Below are 18,687 nucleotides of genomic sequence, written 5' to 3' on the forward strand. Positions count from 1 at the left end.
ATATTAAGTTCTTCATATGTTTTCTTGAAATCCATGAAATAGCTTGTAAGAGATCTATCGCTTTTGTCTGCCCTGTAAAAGGCTTTGCACACATCATAAATGCGGGAAATATTCCCCTTTCTGGAGTACAAGAACTCTAGATGGTTCATTAATTCTTTAACAAATCCACAGTGAGTGACTAAACCAACCACCTCACTTTCAATGGAGTTGCGTATCTGCAAGAACAAACGGGCATCCTCCCTCAACCAAGACTTTCTCGAGTCATCATTAGGAGGGTCATCAGTCAAATGGTTATCCATAGCAATACTCAGCAAATATAGTTGAACAGTTTTACTCCAATCCAGATAATTAGAGCCATTAAGCTTATGCTCAGTTATTTTTGACATCACTGGAATAACATCCGACATAACTACTGATTTCTTGTCTGCCATAATCTCAAAATTCAAATAAACAGAATATTTTGAACACCGAAAATCAACAGAGCACACCTGTTGAAAACACCGAAATGGATATGCACGTAACAAAGCACAAATATGTGCTATACAGGACGAGGCGAGCCAAAAGATGTGTCGACACGCGTGACTGTGGTAGAATCTTCAGGCAGTGCGTGAGACACACACGCAGGGCTGCTGACTGCCGAACTTTGCAGAGACTAGATGCTCTGACTGCTCCAAGGAGATGACCCGAAACACCCAGAAATTTTCCTCTACCTACTGTTTACTTAAAACAAAAGGGCAGGCAGAGACTAGATGCTCTGATACCATGTAAAATAAGAGTAAACAGAGGAAGAAGAAGAATTTGTTATATTATTCATCAATCTCGTATGTATATATACAAGTTACAAATTCTATGTTAGGAAAGAAGACTAATCAAATTCCTACAAATCTGTCCTACAATCAAGGTAAATCATATCTCCCTAGTATTTATTTCCTATTTTAGTTATACAGTCTGTAACATCATATCTCCCTAGTATTTACTTCCTATTTTAATTATACAGTCTGTAACATCTTCCTATTTTAATTATACAGTCTGTAACATCTTCCATTGGCAGTGCCCCTATCTCTAAAAATGTGGCAGAAGCTCTCTTAGTACCTAAATGGACAGATGAAATGAAAGAAGAGATAACCTTACATAAAAATGGTATGTGGGAATTAGTGGATCTTCCTGAGGGTAAGGAACCGATAGAGTGCAAGTGGGTGTTCACAATGAAGCACAAGGTTGATGGCACGATAGAAAGGTACAAGGCTAGGTTGGTGGCAAAAGGGTTTACCCAAGTATATGGTGTAGATTATGCAGAGACTTTTGCCCCAGTAGCCAAGATGAACTACATTACAGTTATTTTCTCCCTTGCGGAAAATCTTGATTGGGATCTTCATTAGGTAGACATTAAAAACGCCTTCCTGAATGGAGACCTTGAGGAAGAGGTGTACATGGTCTAACCTCCTGGCTTTAGTGCCCTAAGCAAAGAACAGAAAGTGTGCAGACTAAAGAAGTCTTTGTATCGTCTAAAGCAATCACCGAGAGCCTCGTTCAGCAAGTTTCATACGGCTATACAGCAGATTGGCTACAAACAATGTCAAACTGACCATACTCTATTTGTGAAAAGAGGGGAAGAAAAGATCGCAGCCTTGATAGTGTATGTTGATGACATAGTGATCACAGGTGACTGGAAGGTTAAAATTTAGAGACTAAAAGATTTCTTAGCCACTCAATTTGAGGTGAAGGATCTAGGTCCCCTTCGAAATTTCCTTGGAATTAAAGTGGCCCGCTCTCAAAAGGGGATCTTCATTTCTCAAAGGAAATACATCCTAGATTTGTTACAAGATACAGGAAAACTAGGGGTTAAGCCAGCCGACTCTCCCATTGATCCAAATCATAGACTAGCTGACTGTTGTGGTGAAGTTGTCAAAGATGTAAAACAATTCCAAAGACTTGTGGGAAGGCTCTTGTATTTATCCATGACCAGGCCAAACATTGCTTATGCAGTAGGTGTTCTTAGTCAGTTAATGCATGCTCCTAAGACCACACACTTAGAGGCAGCAGAAAGAATACTCAGATACCTAAAGAGGTTTCCTAGAGCTGGTTTATTATACCAAAAGAATGGTCATTTGAAGATTGAAGTATATACAGATGTTGATTGGGCTGGATCAGTTGATGACAGAAAGTCTACTAGTGGGTTTTGTTCCTTTGTGGGAGGAAACCTAGTCACATGCATAAGCAAGAAACAAAATGTGGTGGCTAGGTCTAGTGCTAAAGCTGAATATAGAGCAATGTCCCATGGGGTGGTTGAAGGCATGTGGATAAAGAATCTGTTGAACGAATTGGATTTTCCTGTTGATGGCCCTATGTCCTTGTATTGCGATAACAAGCATGCCATCAATATTGCAGCCAACCCAGTTCTTCATGATAGAACTAAGCATATAGAGGTTGACAAACACTTCATTAGAGAGAAAATTGTTAATGGGGAAGTGTGCACCCCATATGTGAGTTCCAAAGAGCAACTGGCAGATATATTAACAAAAGGCTTACATCACTCGCAGCACGATGATTTATGTGACAAGTTGAGCATGATTGACATCTACGTCCCAACTTGAGGGGGAGTGTTGAATAACTTAGTTTATTTTAAGTTTAGTGCCACAAGGGCACCTTTGTAATTTCCCTTTTCTTTTTTCTGTATGGTCGCCCTAGTATAAATATTAAATAAACCGGTGCCACCAGTTGATTTTTTGCCTCTCTCAATTCTGTTTATCTTTTCTCTTTTCTCTCTTCTCCTTCTCTTCTCTCTATTTTGGAACCATACCATCTCAGCACCAAGAAAACAATATGAAAAGGAGGGAGAGGATCCCTCAACAAGCTATACAAAAAGAAGCCAGCTGCTGAAATAGATGACCACTATACAATAAAGCTAGCCAGGGCTTCGAGCAGAATGATAAATAATGCTATACCACTGGTTACAGAAATGAGAATAATTAAAAGCAAAAAAAAAACTCCTAAGCTCTCAATAAAAAATCATTTGATATTCAACCTTCCCTTTCATCTGCTCAGTAGACAAACCTGAAGCTCTGAAAACTCTGCCGTTTCTTTCTTGCCATAAGCACCAGCTGATTGCAAAAGGTACTGTTCTCCATAAGATAGCACCTTTTTCTGTTAAAACCATTGCTTGGCCACACAGCCAGTAAAGATTGCAAATCTATTGGGGTTACCCATTGGTAAACAAAGAAAATAGAAACAAGATACAATCAGCAAGGTTGAGACCAACCTGCTACCCCAACAAAACAACATTGCCCATAAAACAAGTTCTCTACTCCCTGCTAGGTAGTTATCAGACCTTACAGTCAATCTCACTGATTTAAACTAGATTCAACAAAAAGATATTTTTAAGGGATATAACTCCTTTGATCTTATTAACAATCAAGGGAATAAAAAAAACAAGGAAAATAAATTGAAAGGGGTGTGGAATTGGTCAACATTGTGCCATTGCCATCATGCATAGGGCTACATCCATAGGAAAGTGGATCCAAGGGAACATCCAGAGGTGAATGTACTTGCAGAAGATGGATTTTCACAAGATCCATATATGGGAATAACTGTCATGAAGAAATATCTACAGAAAAAAAAAGAGGTGAATGGTGGTTATGGTAATGGGAACTTTCACCAATTGCAGAAATGAATTTCTCCACGCGAATAGTAGATGATATATAATTAACTAGGCCATTTGCCCCAAAGACTATACTACCATATTCAAGTGGTTGAATTTTTTTTCCAATAAAAGAAAGGCATTTCGCACACCATCCCATTGTTCTTGTTATGGGCTTCTCAGCTTTGTACTTGCATACTATTATTACCTACACCTTTCTGAACTAAATCAAGGAAGCTTATGTTGAGAAGCATAGGGGCAACTATCCTATTAAGTGTACGTGTATGGAATGGGAAGAAATTTGGGAATCTTCAATGATAAGAATTCAGAGGCTGTGGTTCTAATTGACTTCATAGTGAGGTTGCATTTTGAATTTTAACTATGGAGGAACAAATTCAGGGGATGTGCTCATTGAATCAATCCCAACAGGTTGGTAAGGATTTGCTGTCTTTGCCCAGCAAAGAAAAACTCTTATAGAGCTCTTATCTGCTATTGCACCCAGATTTTATCAGCAGCTCTTGCACCTACTTTCATCAAATTTGGTTTTGATGATTGCACTTTAAGAAACTCTTGCTCTTCAGAGTTTTGGAGTCTTCTATAACCATGATGGCCATTCTGATGAGTTTTTCAGGACCAGTTGGGGGAAGACACTTCCCTTGTAGCAGAGATTTTAGCCCATATGAAAGGTTTAAGATCAACTTGTTCTTTGTGTAAAGTGAAGTGCCTATGCCAAGAAGGAGATTGTCAATTACTTGGTGTAATGATAAAATCTTGGGCTGGCAAGCATGAAAACACAGGTTCAAGCCTATGTGTATAGGTATTCTTTTATATCTATTTATATTAAGGAGGTACATATGAGGCCTTTGATGAAAGAGTTAAGCAGTCAATCCTATTAAAAGGTGGAATGTGATGGTTGAAGAAGTGTTTTGAGGAAGAAGGCACACCTAGGCACACAGGCAAGGTGCATTTCAAGGTATGTGCCTCGCCTAGGTCCCAGGAGAACCACTTTCAAACGGCATGTGGCTGGTGTGCCTTGCACCTCAGCCCAGGCATGTGCCTTTTTTTTTTTTTTGCACTTTTTGCTAATGTTATTCATTCATTCATCTTAATAAAAGATAACTAAAGTTATAAAATCATTTTTTAGGGATTAAAAATTTAAGACCCTAATAAGGACTTGTTTGGGCTTTGCCTCAAGGGGCTTGGTACAAAGGCAGCTTGTAGAATTAGGAATCATAGATGTATCATCACATTAACTATATGAAATAAAACAGTTGAGAAAGAAATAAAGAAATTAGAAGTTTGACATGCTTGAATAAGTTTTGTATGCTATTTTTATTTTATTTTTGCATTTTCCACATTGAATATGTTTTATATGTATGTTTACGTATTTAAATTTAAGCTAATAATCCTTTTAAAACATTTAGTTTACAATTAAAGTTTGAATTTTTTAATTAATACTATTTTTAGTATTTTCTTAATTTATTTTGATTTTTTACCTCCTTTTGCATTCTTTTGCAAATTTTTCGTTTTTTTAAGTAATTCAAAAAGGTGTGCCTCACCTTGTGCATTACGACTTGGGCACAAAAATGACCTTTGCACTTTTTTTGTGCCTTGCACTTTTAAAACACTCAGATCATCAGCCTTGCCACCAGATAACAAGAGGAAAGTTCATATTCATGTATTACAATAGAGGTTCCATTTCGATTATTTTCAGGTTTGACTAAAGAACATATATAAATGCAACATGTAAGTAAACATGGGGTTATTTAAAAAGAAAAAAAAGGAAAACTTAGAATCATACAATCAGATAATATTTTGATAGTGAAAGCTCCTACAATAAGGTAACATACCGATCTTTGTCAGTGTTCAAAGCCAGTAGCTTTGGTTGTGCTGTTGGATCTGGAAGTTCATTCCTGAACCTTTAAGAGTAAAAAAAAAAAATCAAATAAGTTGTCAAAATTAGGAAAAGTATGAACTACCCATATTGAAATATACAACAACCACTTTAAAGTTTTAATCAACAATTCAAAAACTTTAACCAATAAAAATGATTTAATACAAAAGAAAATACAGAAATGAAAATTTCACCATTTCCATTCATTCCCTAGCAAAGTCCATTCAATTCATGCCTTTAAATCTTTTAGCACCATAACCCATTCCATAATAAATGAGAAAAATATCCCTACAAATTCTTGAAAGATTCCTGATGAGCATTCAAAAATTCTTGTAAGGGGCATTCGCACTCAAAACCCATGGAAAATTTTCAATCATCTCATAAGAAGAATTTACAAAATGATGTACACTGCATCCATCTGATGTAATTAGTCTTGTAGTTGTCATTGATCGACAGCTGCATGGTAGCATCTTGATTCTTGTGTGATGATATGTGAGAAAATAATGATAATGATACAATTTATTGCAAAAATACAAGTCCAAATGATGTAGATTCATTATTGGGGGAAGTCGGTAAGCAAGGGCAGAATCAGATTTGAGGCCCCTGAAATCTGTTTCTGCAGTTCATGTCAATTAAACAGAGCATAAATGGAATTATCCTCACTTCTATCTGGTGAATAGATCCATTTCCAGTATAAATCAAATTTACAAATGACTGGGAGAAGGGACATTTACAAATTTGTTCCAAGAGAAGTTTCCAAAGTGAAAGTGAACTTGACACCCTCTCTCAATCTCTCTAAACGCATGCCTGGTCTCCAACTTAAACAACAGTAACAGCTCTCTTTGAAGACATCTCCAGTACAGAAATGGTATGGGCTGACTGTTTCCTATCATCAACTTCAGCAACCCTATAAATGCTACTTCTGTTTCCTCATTTGTCCAACCTCTGGAAATGAAATTCAAAGATTCTATTCTATAGGCTTCAAAAGAACATCTAGATTCTAGACAATGTTTTCTTTTCATTGGTAATAAGATCAAGAGAGCTTTATGGAGAGAGATTATGGAATACAACCCAACCCTTAATGTAGGGGGGGAGGACCACAGTCTAATCACCAAAAGTCAAGAACAAAGTACATTACAAAGATAGCAGCTTACAAGCTACTCAGGAGAATAGACTCCACAATACAAAGAGACTATTCACCTCTTCTCTAAGTTGTATGCTACATCCAGAGAAAGTAATCATCATGCCAACAAAAGCAGATTCCACAGAAGCAGACAGTGCTAGCGATTGAAGGGGAGGAGGAAAGTCAGACAAAACAAATAGGACGACGACAGTAGCTTTCTAGGACCAGACAAACATCGCTGAGTTCCAGAGTTAGAAGTGAGCTCGGTGTTGAAGCAAGTCGACGACAGGAGCTCTGCCTAGTTCAGATAAATCAAGGTTTGAGGGAGGGTCTAGTGCGACGCCAGACAGAGAAGTGGATTTCGAGTGTGGGAAAGGGTCGGCTGCTGACAAGACAGTCCAGGTCAAGGGTGAGGTACACATCACTGAAACCTCCGATGCTTTGACTGGGATTTGGGTATGAGAAGGGGCCTTAGGGATGCTGAAGCAACCATGTTTCAGCCTTAATTCAGACCTCGGGTGGGATGATCTTGGACCTAGGGAGAAGGGATAGTAGACTTTGGACTCTGACCCCTGATGGTGAGTTTTCTTGTGCCTCCTTTTTTAAGGCCTTAACACAACCCTCAGATAGCTCCAGCATAGACTTTCCAGTTCTAGAAGTTAGTGGCAAACCAATTCGCCCAAGGATTGGTGCTTTTTGTTGGGAAGCTTTTCTAGGAAGATTAACACTTGTGACTTTCTCCAAACAAAAAGACCTAATTGGTGCATCCTTTGTAAGGCAAATGGTGAGAGTTGCTATGACTTACTAATATCTTGCTCACTTGTTTGGGAATGGTTTTTTTCTTTATTTGGTTGCAGATGGATGCCCCCGCCAGATGTACAAAGCTTGTTCTTCAGGTGGCCAAAAAAGAGGGGCAGACTTCTTTGGAGATGTGTTAGAGCTTCCATATGTTGGACAATGTGGGAGGAAAGAAACTCAAGGATCTTTAATGAAAAGGAGAGGAATAGGGAGGTCATAATTGAAACAATCTCTATTAGATTGGTGCATTGGGTGAAATCTCTAGATATGTTTGACAATATCTCCACAGATATTATAAGAAGAAATTAGAAGGAAGTGACCAACTCAGTACCTGCTAAAACCAAGATAAGCCCCATTTAGTATCCCCCGGCCTCTAGCTTTACTAAGCTGAACTTTGATGGGAGTAGTGAAGGTAACCTGGGCTGGGGCCTTCTGGAATTGGAGGAACCTTTAGGGATGAAGATGGGAAAATCCTTGCTCTATTTTCTGGCCCTATTGGTGTGGGGAATTCTCTACGAGTTGAGATTCTAGTTGTGATGGAAGGAATGAAGAAGACTGAAGGAGCTGGGCTGCGGCAAACTCATTATTGAAGGGGATTCAGAGTTGGTTATAGGATGGCTGCAATGAGAAAAATAAACGCCTTTGGAAGTTTGCTAATGAAAAAAGAACGTTTAACCGGCTAGCACAAGGTACGGAGATTCAGTTACAATGGGTAAAGAGGTGTGCTAATTCTTTTGCGGAAACCCTTGCTAAACAAGGGGTAGGAAGGGAACAACTGTTTTAGGCCATTCTGTAATTTAATTTTTTTCTTTGGGGAGGGTTAAGAGAGTTTACCCCTCCCTTTGTACTTCTTTCTATTTTGAAAGTTTAATAAAAGGTTGTTATTCCGATGCTTTAACTTCTAAGGTGGAGGGACAAAAGGACGGGGAAATGAGGAGAGGCTGGCAGAAAAAAGAGAAAGTGCTCTTCAGAGGGGGAGAGGGTAGACAAATTGGAGAAAGTTTATAACAGGAAAAGAAGATTGGAGGGAGGTGACTCAGCTACCGAAGAAGGAAAGGAGTCAAGGGCAAGGCATAAGGAACAGTTGCAAGAGGAACAAAGAAGGGTGAGGGCAGAGGAGGAGGAGAGAAGGGGTGAGAAGCAGGGAGGCTGGAGTTAAAATGAAACGGGGAAGTGCAAATTAGTAAGCTTGTGGAAAGGGAAGTGACAATGGGCAAGTCCCTGGGATTGTTCTTCTGGGGAGGGGAAGAGTTTGCAAGGAGCGCATTTGAGCAATTCAAGAGGAACAAGAGGGAGGAGAAAAATAAAAGGCAAGGGGGTAGAGGCTTGAAAAAAGAATGAGATGAAGAAATGGGTGAAGAGGAGGTGCTTGAAGATGATTTATGAGAGCAGAGGTCGATTTGTATTAGGAGCAGGAAGAGGGGAAGGAGGGTGGTAATCTGGATAGTGAGGGGTTTAAGGGAGAGTAACAGGAGGGCAAAGTGAGGAATTACCGCCCAGTGGTAGTTCTGTTGTAGGAGAGCTGGAATCATGCAACATGGGCCTCAAGGAGGAGATATGGAGAGGGAATGGATAGAGTTGGACACCATAGGGTTTTCAGAGGGGCTAATCATATTCTGGGATACGAGGGTATTCAGGGAGATAGGTGAAAAGATTGTTGTATTTTTCCTCAGTTTTGTATCAGTCTGTGATGTTAGCTCAGAGCTGTTTGTTTTGCAAGTTTGGTGCCATCTTGTCACCAACTGGATTGTATCTTTCTTTTTACATTCAATAAATTTTCATTTTACTATTCAAAAAAAAAAGGTAGCCAAGAGTCCCATTCATTTGGAACCAAAGATCAGTTGACAGTATGGCTGATACATTGGCAAGGCAAGGGGTAAATAGAAATCAGTTATTTTGGGGAACTACCAAAGGGAGATTGATTGTAATGTAAACAAACATATTATGATTGCTAGTGGCTATTAGTCTACAGTTAGTGGTGCTAAACATATTTTTGTAAATTTTTGTACATCATTGTATCATTCTTTCATCAGAACTAATAAAATTTCTATTTGTTACTGATAACAAAAAAAAAATATTGTAGCTGATGTAATGAGAAATGATTTGAAGGCCCATAATTTTAACAATGGATATGGCATTGAATAGAGCAGAATCTCGACACGAGATTCAGTAATTGATCCCATATAGTTGGAACTAGGGGTGCTCATCAAAAACTGAACCGAACTGATGAAACCAAACCAAAAATTCTAGTTAACCAAACTGGTTGGTTTGGTTTCAGTTAACCAATATGAAAAACTGGCAGTTATACTGGTCTCTCTCCCTTCCTTTTCATATATATTTTATATTATCTATATATTATAAATAAATATGTATGAATTATATATAAATATATATTTATAATATATAAAATAATACTTATTTGATTATAATATAATATATTATATGTATTTCTAGTATTTATATTATATTTATATAATATACATTATAAATATCAAAAACGAAGAACCAAACTGGTTAAAAACCAAACCAATCAACCGGTTAACCAAATGGTTTCAATTCACAGTTTTCCAAAAACCAGTGGTACCGGTTCAGATTGGAAAATAGGCCCACAGTTCGGTTATACAGAACGTAAGCACCACTAGTTGGGAGAAGGCCTAGTTGAGCTGAGTATTGAATCATGTAGCTCTATACACAAAGATTAGCCCATATAGTATTTCCTAACAATGAACATGTATAAAAGATTCACTGTCAATGATTTGTCATATATAAGGGACATTATTTTCTTTTAAGATAAAAAATAAAAATTTTATTAAAAGAATAAAAGATACAAGAAGGTGACCAGAAGTCATAAACAACCTCCAACAAACTCCAAACTTCAACCACAATTCATCTTCCATTGCAAACAACTTTTTTTTATAGGGAACGGTAACTTTCATTAATGAATTGAAAAGATTACAGATTTACCACCCACAAAATGGATGAAATATCAAAACAAAATCTTACAAACAAGCCCAAAACAAAGCCTCCCTAGTAGCTCCTTGCTTAGCTAAAGTGTCAGCCATTCCATTTGCTGACCTTATTACCCATTTAAAATGCACCCCAATCTCCCTTGCTAAGCTAATAATCTCTCTTAGAGGCTGTCTAAGAGACCAAACTCCCAAGTTACCAGATTACATTCACCTTATTACCAGCTTGGAGTCTCCATCTACTTCTAATTGTTGCATTCCCCATTGTTTCACCAGTCTCAATCCTTGAAGGCCATTACTTCTACCCTTAATGAATCTCCCATCCCAATTGGGCCCAAGTAAAGGGCCAAGACTTTCCGTTCCTCATTTTTGAACACATCCCCAACTCCTGACTGACCTGGATTACCCAAGGAGCTTCCATCTAAGTTTAGCTTCACCCTGATCTGAGGTGGTGGTACCCAACTTTCTTGTACCACAGGGGAGGAAGGAGTGGATACAGCTATAGCACTCCAATTTCTAATTAAGTCAGCTGAGGAAAAGTCCTTGAAGAGATGATGTACTTTCAGCCAATGCATAACCTTGATGGTGATAACCTGAACAAGTGCTTCCTTGGATTTTTCTGGCCCTAGGAAGATCCTATTGTTTCTCTCCTCCCAAATTGACCATAGGATGACTGCTCTTGTTATTCTCCACATTACCCCGCCTCTTTTCCTTGGTTGTTGGAAGAAGCTAAAGTTGAAAAGGTTCAGCACACCTGAAGGGGGATTCCATCTGCAACCAAACAAAGAAGAGAACCAATCCCACAAATAAGAAGCAAAAGGACAAAAAATCAAAAGATGAGTCATCGTCTCACCATTTCTTAAGCAAAGGTAACAGACATGTGGGGAAAGACACCAATCTGGCCTTTTTCTTTGAAGTACATCCATAGTATTGATCTTTTGAAAAGCCACTTCCCAGCAAAAAGCCCTAACCTTTGGCGACACAAGAGAATACCAAACTTCTTTAGCAGGAAAGGAGATAGACACAATAGAAGACTGAGCTAAGGCATTGAAAAAAGATGAACAAGAGAAAGTCCCTAAAGAGGACTCTTTCCAAATTCTACTGTCTAGGCATGAAAGATCTAGGAAAATTGAACTCAACACAGTGAACAACTCATCTACAAAAGTCAATTCTGAATCCCTCAACCCTCTTCTCAAACCCAAATCCCAAGACCCCTCAAACACGAAGTGAGGAGATGGTTTTGAATTTATTTAGAGAAAGAGAATACATTACCGAGAATCTATCCTTAATGGGTGGTGTTTCCAAGCCAAAGGTCCTCCCAAAGCAGAATTTTATTACCTAAGCATACATCAAATCTAATGAAAGGCTGAAAGGAAGGCAAGATTCCAGCAATTGCTTTCCAAGCCCTAGGGTCAGCACCAGCATCCCATCCATTAGTTGCCATCTCGTGAATACTTTCCACCACCAAATGCCACAAACTGCCCTGCTCCAAAGTAAATCTCCACAACCAGTTTCCTAACAAAGCTACATTTCTTAATCTGAAATTGCCAATGCCTAGACCACCCCCCCTCCTTTTTTCTTAGAAACTACTTCCCACTTCACTAAATGGTTCTTTTTTGAGTCACCCAGTTCCCACATAAAGTCTCTCATGAGTTTTTCTAACTTATAGGCAACCTTGACACGAAGCTTAAAGGTAGACAGAAAATACACCGGAAGGTTGGCCAGAGTGGGCTTGATTAAAGTGATTCTACCCCTAGTGAGATATAATTTCTCTTCCACCCTGCTAGCTTCTTAGTGAATCTTTCCAAAACCGGGTACCAAAAGCTTTCTGTTCTAGGATTTCCCCTAGGGGTAGACCTAAATATACCAGAAGTCAACCACTTAACTCGCAACCAAAAGCCCTAGCCACCAATTCAACCTCATCTTCCCATAAATTCACCCCCGCTACACAACTCTTCCCAATTGACTTTCAAATTGGAAACTCCCTCACAATGTGTCACCACCAATCTCAAATTATCCATCTTCTCAGGTTCCCCTTCACAAAAGAGAATGATATCATCCGCAAATTGTAGGTGAGTGACAATCACTTGTTACCTCCCAACTCTCAAACCTTTTAGTAGATTTCTTGAATCAGCCCTAGAAATCAAGACACCTAGGACATCCACTACTAAGGTGAAGAGGAAAGGTGACAAAGGGTCTCCTTGTCTAAGGCCCCTCTTTGCAGGAAAGAAGTCCCTAGCTACTCCATTCACTAAGATTGAGTAGTGACAAGAGGTAATACAACCCTTCATCCAATCACACCGTCTCTCCCCAAAGCCTCTATTCCTCAACACTTCTAGCAAGAATTCCGAATCCACCAAATCATAAGCCTTTTCTAGGTCATGTTTACAGATCAAACCCTTTTCTCCTTTTCTTTTTTTTTTATAATCCACACATTCATTGGCTATTAAAATCTGATCGATGAGATTAAGGGAGGACTTTCTTGAGTCTTAGTGCAAAAACTTTAGAAATGATCTTATACAAACTCCCAATAAAATTGATAGGTCTAAAATCCTTGGATGAACTGTAGGCACCTTTTTAGGGATCAAAGCTATGAAAGTAGTGTTTGCACTTGTGTTTATTTTTCCTCTTTCAAAGAACTCCAAGAAAACCTCCACTAGGTCATCACCTAAGATATCCCAATAGTCCTGATAAAAAGCCATAGTGAATCCACCCGAGCCCGGCCTTTTGATCTTTCCATAGAGAAAATTGTCTCCTTTATTTCTTGAACCTCAAACAGTCTTTCCAAGGGTTCCAACAATTCCCTTTCTCCAACATGCCACTCAAAGTCGACTAGAGTCTCTCTTACTCTACTGGGGCTGTCATAACGGGATTTAAAATGTTCCACAAAAGCTTTTGCAATCTCTTCCTCTCTTGTCAGTACTAACCCATTCCATTCCAAACTTTCAACAATGTTCTTCCTCTTTCTTCCACTTGCCAAACTATGGAAAAATCTTGTATTACCATCTCCTTCCTTCAACTTCCATCTCTCTTCCCTTTCTTCAAGCCTCAATCTTCTCTCTGCATCAACAGCATCAAGCCCTTGAATCCTTTTAATAATAGTCTCCTTTCTATCTTCAATTCTACCAAACTCTTCTTTGTTCCAAGCTTTGATCCTGGCTTTTAGCTTTTGTAACTAATTGTAAAATCTATATCCCTTCCATCTAAACACCACCTAATCCTCTTCCCACTACTCTTTCACTTTCTTTTGAAAGTCTGGATGTAGCAACCACATGTTTTCAAATCTGAAAGGGCAAGGTCCTCCTCCTAGTCTTTCCTGAGATAGTCTAACTGGACAATGATCCAACGTAGGTCTAAGTAGGGCCCTCATCACCAAACCACCCCATACTTCTTCCCAATCTGAAGAGAATAAAAATATGTCTAGTTTACAACAAAGTGGTTCTTCTTGAAAATTAGACCAGGTTAAATCAGCTTGCGCCAACAGAAGCTCCCTCAATTCAAAAGAATTCACAAAAGAGTTGAACTTCCTCATACTTGATGTGGTCCTATGGTTGGGGTTATTTGTTTGATTGACAAACCTGATGACATTAAAATCCCCTCCCAAGTACCACGGGCCCTCCCACAATCCCCTTATATCTGCTAATTCCTCCCAAAACTCCTCCCTTTCTCTATACGAATTTGGCCCATAAACATTTGTTAAAGCCCATTCCAGTCCATCAACTCTTGTTCTTAATTTAATTGTAACCGAATAGTTACCAATTAATTCTTATGAATAGTCCATATCCCCGTTTTGCACCCCCCCCCCAAGACTATGCAAAAGCCCAACTCAGTCCTCTAGCTGACCAAATACTTCTCACCCATCTGAATCTGGCTTTTCTTTTTTGAGCGTTTCCCTTACCACTCTTCTCTTCCTGGAACTCCCCAAACCCCTTACATTCCAACTAATAATCTTCATTGAGAAACAATCTTTTGAACAACCCTAGACAACACCCTTTTCTAACCTAACTACCATCCTTATCTCCCAGAACACCCCTTATCATAGTCCACTTCACATCTCAATCTCTCCACTTCACTCAATTTCTTCTTCCTCCTTTTAGGTGTCCCTCCTTCAAGCTTTTTCTTAGATTTATCTTGTTCTTCCGCTCTTATCTTTTTTTACTCTTCTTCCTATTTCTCCTCTTTGTTGTTTTTTCACCTGTATTTACCCTTTCTCCCTCCCTTCCCCTTACCTGGGAACTAGGAACCGATGTGTCACCCTCCTGTTCCTTTTCAAAATTCTCCCCTAATTCCTCCTCTACCAAGAGTTTAAAAGGTCTGCAAGATTAATCACCAAATCCTTTACCTTTCATCCACAGTATCAATCAGAGCCCCCACATCCTCTAAAACCTTTGTTACTTCAATTGAATGACTAGGACAGGCAGAATTTGGAAGAGTGTCACTAGGATAGGCAGCTTTTGGATGAGTATTAGCATCACCTACGGGCTGAGACAAAACAACAATTGGGGAACCCAACAGAAGGAAATTAAGGCAATCAACCAGCCCCAATAGTCATACCAAAAATAGCAGAAAAAACCTCCAACAAATCTGACTCAACCAAAATCCAAAACTCCCCCATAAGTGTAAACACCAAAACTTTCTTTGACTTTTTAACATTCTTAGCAAGCCCCATCCCAAATAAGCCACCTTTGAATCTTGAAAATATTTTCAAAACCAGGATAGATTAACTAGAAACTAACAAAATTTGTCAAAGCTAAAATACGTTCAATATACTAAACAATTTCTTATAATGAAAAATAATTTTCTAGAAGTATTGTATTTATCTCAAAGCTAAAATATGTTCAATATATGCTCGAGACAGGGGTATTTTGGTCATTCTAGTGTATCTTATTGAAAGTGAAATGTCTATTGTATCTGAGTTTAAGTTATGTGTCCCATCTTCTATGAGGGACAAAATTGTCTTTCTTGTAACTCAAGTTTTTCATGAATAAAAGTCAAGTGGGTCGGCTAGGAGAGGTAAGTTTGTACATCCTCTCTTCTAGTTTGGCCGAATACTTTTCTCCTCTCCTTCTTCTTTCTCTTTTCTTTCTTCTTTCTTCTTCTCTACTTTGACCTAGAAACAACTAGGGTTTATTCACATGGTATCAGAGCATTAAGGTCTGGTGTTCATTTTTTTTTCTTGATGTTGTCTTCTTCCTGGGTTCGCCGCCAACTTCACAGTAGGTTTCTTCATCCTACAGTTGATCTGATTGAAGACTCCATAAAGGGCTGAAAAGGAGTTGTCGTTTTGAGGGCCTGGAAGTGAGAATGCCTCTGGCCGGTGCTGTGGTGGTCGTTGAAGTGGTATACCAGACCCTCTATTCAGTGTACGAAGAGGGCTAGTCGTATACAGGTATGGACACTGCTGCTGTCGTGTGTTCAAAAATGGACTGTGAATGCTGATTTTTTTTTTTTGTGTGTGTGCATCGAAAGTTAGTTGTTGTGGTGCTGGGTGAAACTGATACACATATCAGTCTTTTTTTTGTGTGTGTGTGTTTTCTTGCTCACATGTGTGCTGAAAGAAGAGTGGTAGACTGTTGATGTCCACGACAACAGTGGTGTTGATTGTGTTGTGGTGGCTGGCATATCTATGTTTTTAAATGCTTAAAAGTGAACCCCTAGACCTTGTGTCTAATCAGTTCTGCAGTTTGCAAAACAAGTGTTCGATGAAATAACTGAATAATTTCAGTAGTGGTGTGTTGGTGGTAAATGGTCCTGCAGTGTGCAGTCCAAGTGTTTGATGTGTTGACTGAATGATTTCAGCTTTAGAGTGTAGTGTGTAATGTGCAGTTGAAGAAAGTGGATTGGCGGTACTGTAAGTGAGATAAGTCTTGTGACAAGTGTGAGATTGTGGTGTATATTCAGATGAGACATAATTGAGATGGCTTCAACTGTAGTTGGGAATGACAACAAAACAAGCATCATGCTCTCTTCAGATTATTCAAGTGTTCAAATGACATCCATCAAGTTGAATGGGGAGAACTATATACCATGGGCAAAATATGTGGAGGTATTCTTGAAGGCCAAGATGAAAGTAAAACATGTGAGGGAAGAGAAACCTTCCTCTGATTCTCCTGGGTTCAGTGATTGGGAACAAGATGATGCACAGATAATGACATGGCTTTGGAACAACATGGAACCAAAGATTAGTGTGAACTTCATGTTCCTAGATACAGCCAAAGAGATCTGGGATCATGCTAAAAAGTTGTACTTTGGACAAGACAACACAACTAGGGTATATCAATTATACCAAGAGTACTTCAATTTGAAGCAAGGAAGTCAAAGCTTAGAAGAGTATTATGCAAGTTTGAGAAACATCCGCAATGAGCTAAATGTGTATCACCCTCTCACATCAGATGTCCAGATCCAACAACAACAACGTGAACAACTTGATGTGACTAGGTTTCTTGTGGGCTTGAAGGCTGAGTATGAGCCTGTCAGAGCACAGATATTGGGAGGATCAGCTCTCCCCTCACTTGAAGAAGTTTTTGCCCGTCTTAAGAAGACATCCATTGAGCCAGTGGAACATTCTTCCTTCTCTGATAGATCTAGTTTGGTAGTGACTAAAGGGAGTAGTCGTGGAAGTAGAAGCGGTGGTGGCAGCAGTGGCCCTCCAAACAACCGTGGTGGACACATGTTTAACCGGGCCAATGGCCAGACTAGAGGCCATAAATCAGGGGGAGGCCGTGGAAAAGGAAGGGGTAATGCTCAGAGAAAATGTACACATTGTGGCTTAGAGGGGCACACAGTTAATTTCTGCTATGATTTGCGTGGTCCACCTAACACTTGGGCTAACCATGTTACATCTAAGAGTAGTAGCACAATTACTGAAAGCCAGCAAATTGCACCAACCCCTCCACACCCACTTGTGCTTCCGGGCAAGAAATGGTGAGTCTACCACGGGCAATATATGAGCAATTCCTTCAAACATCTCAGCAGAACACAGCTACAATTGCCCATTCAGGTATGACTTGTTTAGCTTCCAAAGCCTCACCCTGGATCATTGATTCTGGCACCTCAGACCATATGTCTGGGACTCCTGATGTATTTTCTTCCCTTTCTCACACCTCCACATCTCAGACAGTTGCACTTGCTAATGGTTCTACATCTCCTATTTGTGGTGTTGGTGATGTTGATCTCTCTTCATTGTCTTTAGCATTTGTTTTATATGTTCCTAAGTTCCCTTTTAACCTTATGTCTGTTAGTAGATTAACCAAGTCCCTTAATTGTTCTGTAACCTTCTATCCTTCTTCTTGTGTGTTTTAGGATCTCAAGACGAGGACGAAGATTGGTGGAGGGCATGAAACCGGTGGTTTGTATTACCTTGATGGTGGTGGCCCTCCAGTGGCTTTTCAGTCGTCTCTTACTCCTCTCCAATGGCACTACAGACTTGGTCATCCCTCTCTCAAGGCTTTGAAGCTGCTAGTTCCTTCCTTGAGTCATCTTTCATCATTAGATTGTGAGTCATGTCAGTTGGGAAAACATCATCGAGTCTCATTTAGTCCAAGAATTGATAGTCATGTCTCAAGTCCTTTTGCTTTAGTTCATTTTGATGTATGGGGTCAGTTAAAGTGGTGTCATACAATGGGTTTAAGTATTTTGTAACCTTTGTTGATGACTTTTCAAGGATGACATGGATCCATCTTATGAAAGACCGTAGTGAATTGTTCTCTATTTTTCAGAAATTTCATGCTGAAATACACACTCAGTTTGGTGTTAATATGAAAATATTTCGCTCTGATAATGCCAAAGAATACATCTCCTCATCATTTCAGCAATACCTAGAACATCATGGAATAATTCATCAAACTTCTTGTGCCTACACCCCACAACAAAACGGTGTAGCTGAACGGAAAAATAGACATCTTCTTGAAACTGCTCGGTCCTTGATGATCAATATGCATGTCCCAAAGCACTTTTGGAGTGATGCTGTTCTTACATCCTGTTTTTTGATAAATCGGATGCCCATGTCAATCCTTGGAAGTCAATCCCCTTTCTCCATGTTGTTCCCCACTTTGTCTCCCTTTCCTCTCACCCCAAGAGTCTTTGGTTGTGTTTGTTTTGTTCAGCACTTGGGGCCTGGAGTAGACAAGCTAGATGCTCGGGCTACGAAGTGTATTTTTCTTGGCTACTCAAGGACTCAGAAAGGGTACAAGTGTTATAACCCTAAGTTTCATAAACCGTTTGTGTGCCTAGATGTCACCTTCTTTGAATCAGTTCCTTTTTTCTCCAA

General features: G+C 39.3%; 1 protein-coding gene across 3 annotated transcripts in view; it reads right to left on the reverse strand.

Annotated features, from left to right (window-relative positions):
• Nucleotides 1-18,687, reverse strand: part of ELF7 (hydroxyproline-rich glycoprotein family protein) — a 50,248-nt gene that overhangs the window by 14,380 nt on the left and 17,181 nt on the right. For all 3 annotated transcript variants that reach the window (XM_088970515.1, XM_088970514.1, XM_088970516.1), the window contains one exon: nt 5,488-5,556. In XM_088970515.1, coding sequence (XP_088826641.1) covers nt 5,488-5,556 — 69 coding nt within the window. The remainder of the gene's footprint in view (nt 1-5,487; nt 5,557-18,687) is intronic.

Source organism: Nelumbo lutea, chromosome 2, assembly GCF_056320005.1.
Source record: "Nelumbo lutea isolate HS-2025 chromosome 2, American lotus-T2T, whole genome shotgun sequence".
In the NCBI taxonomy this organism is placed as follows: Eukaryota; Viridiplantae; Streptophyta; class Magnoliopsida; order Proteales; family Nelumbonaceae; genus Nelumbo; species Nelumbo lutea.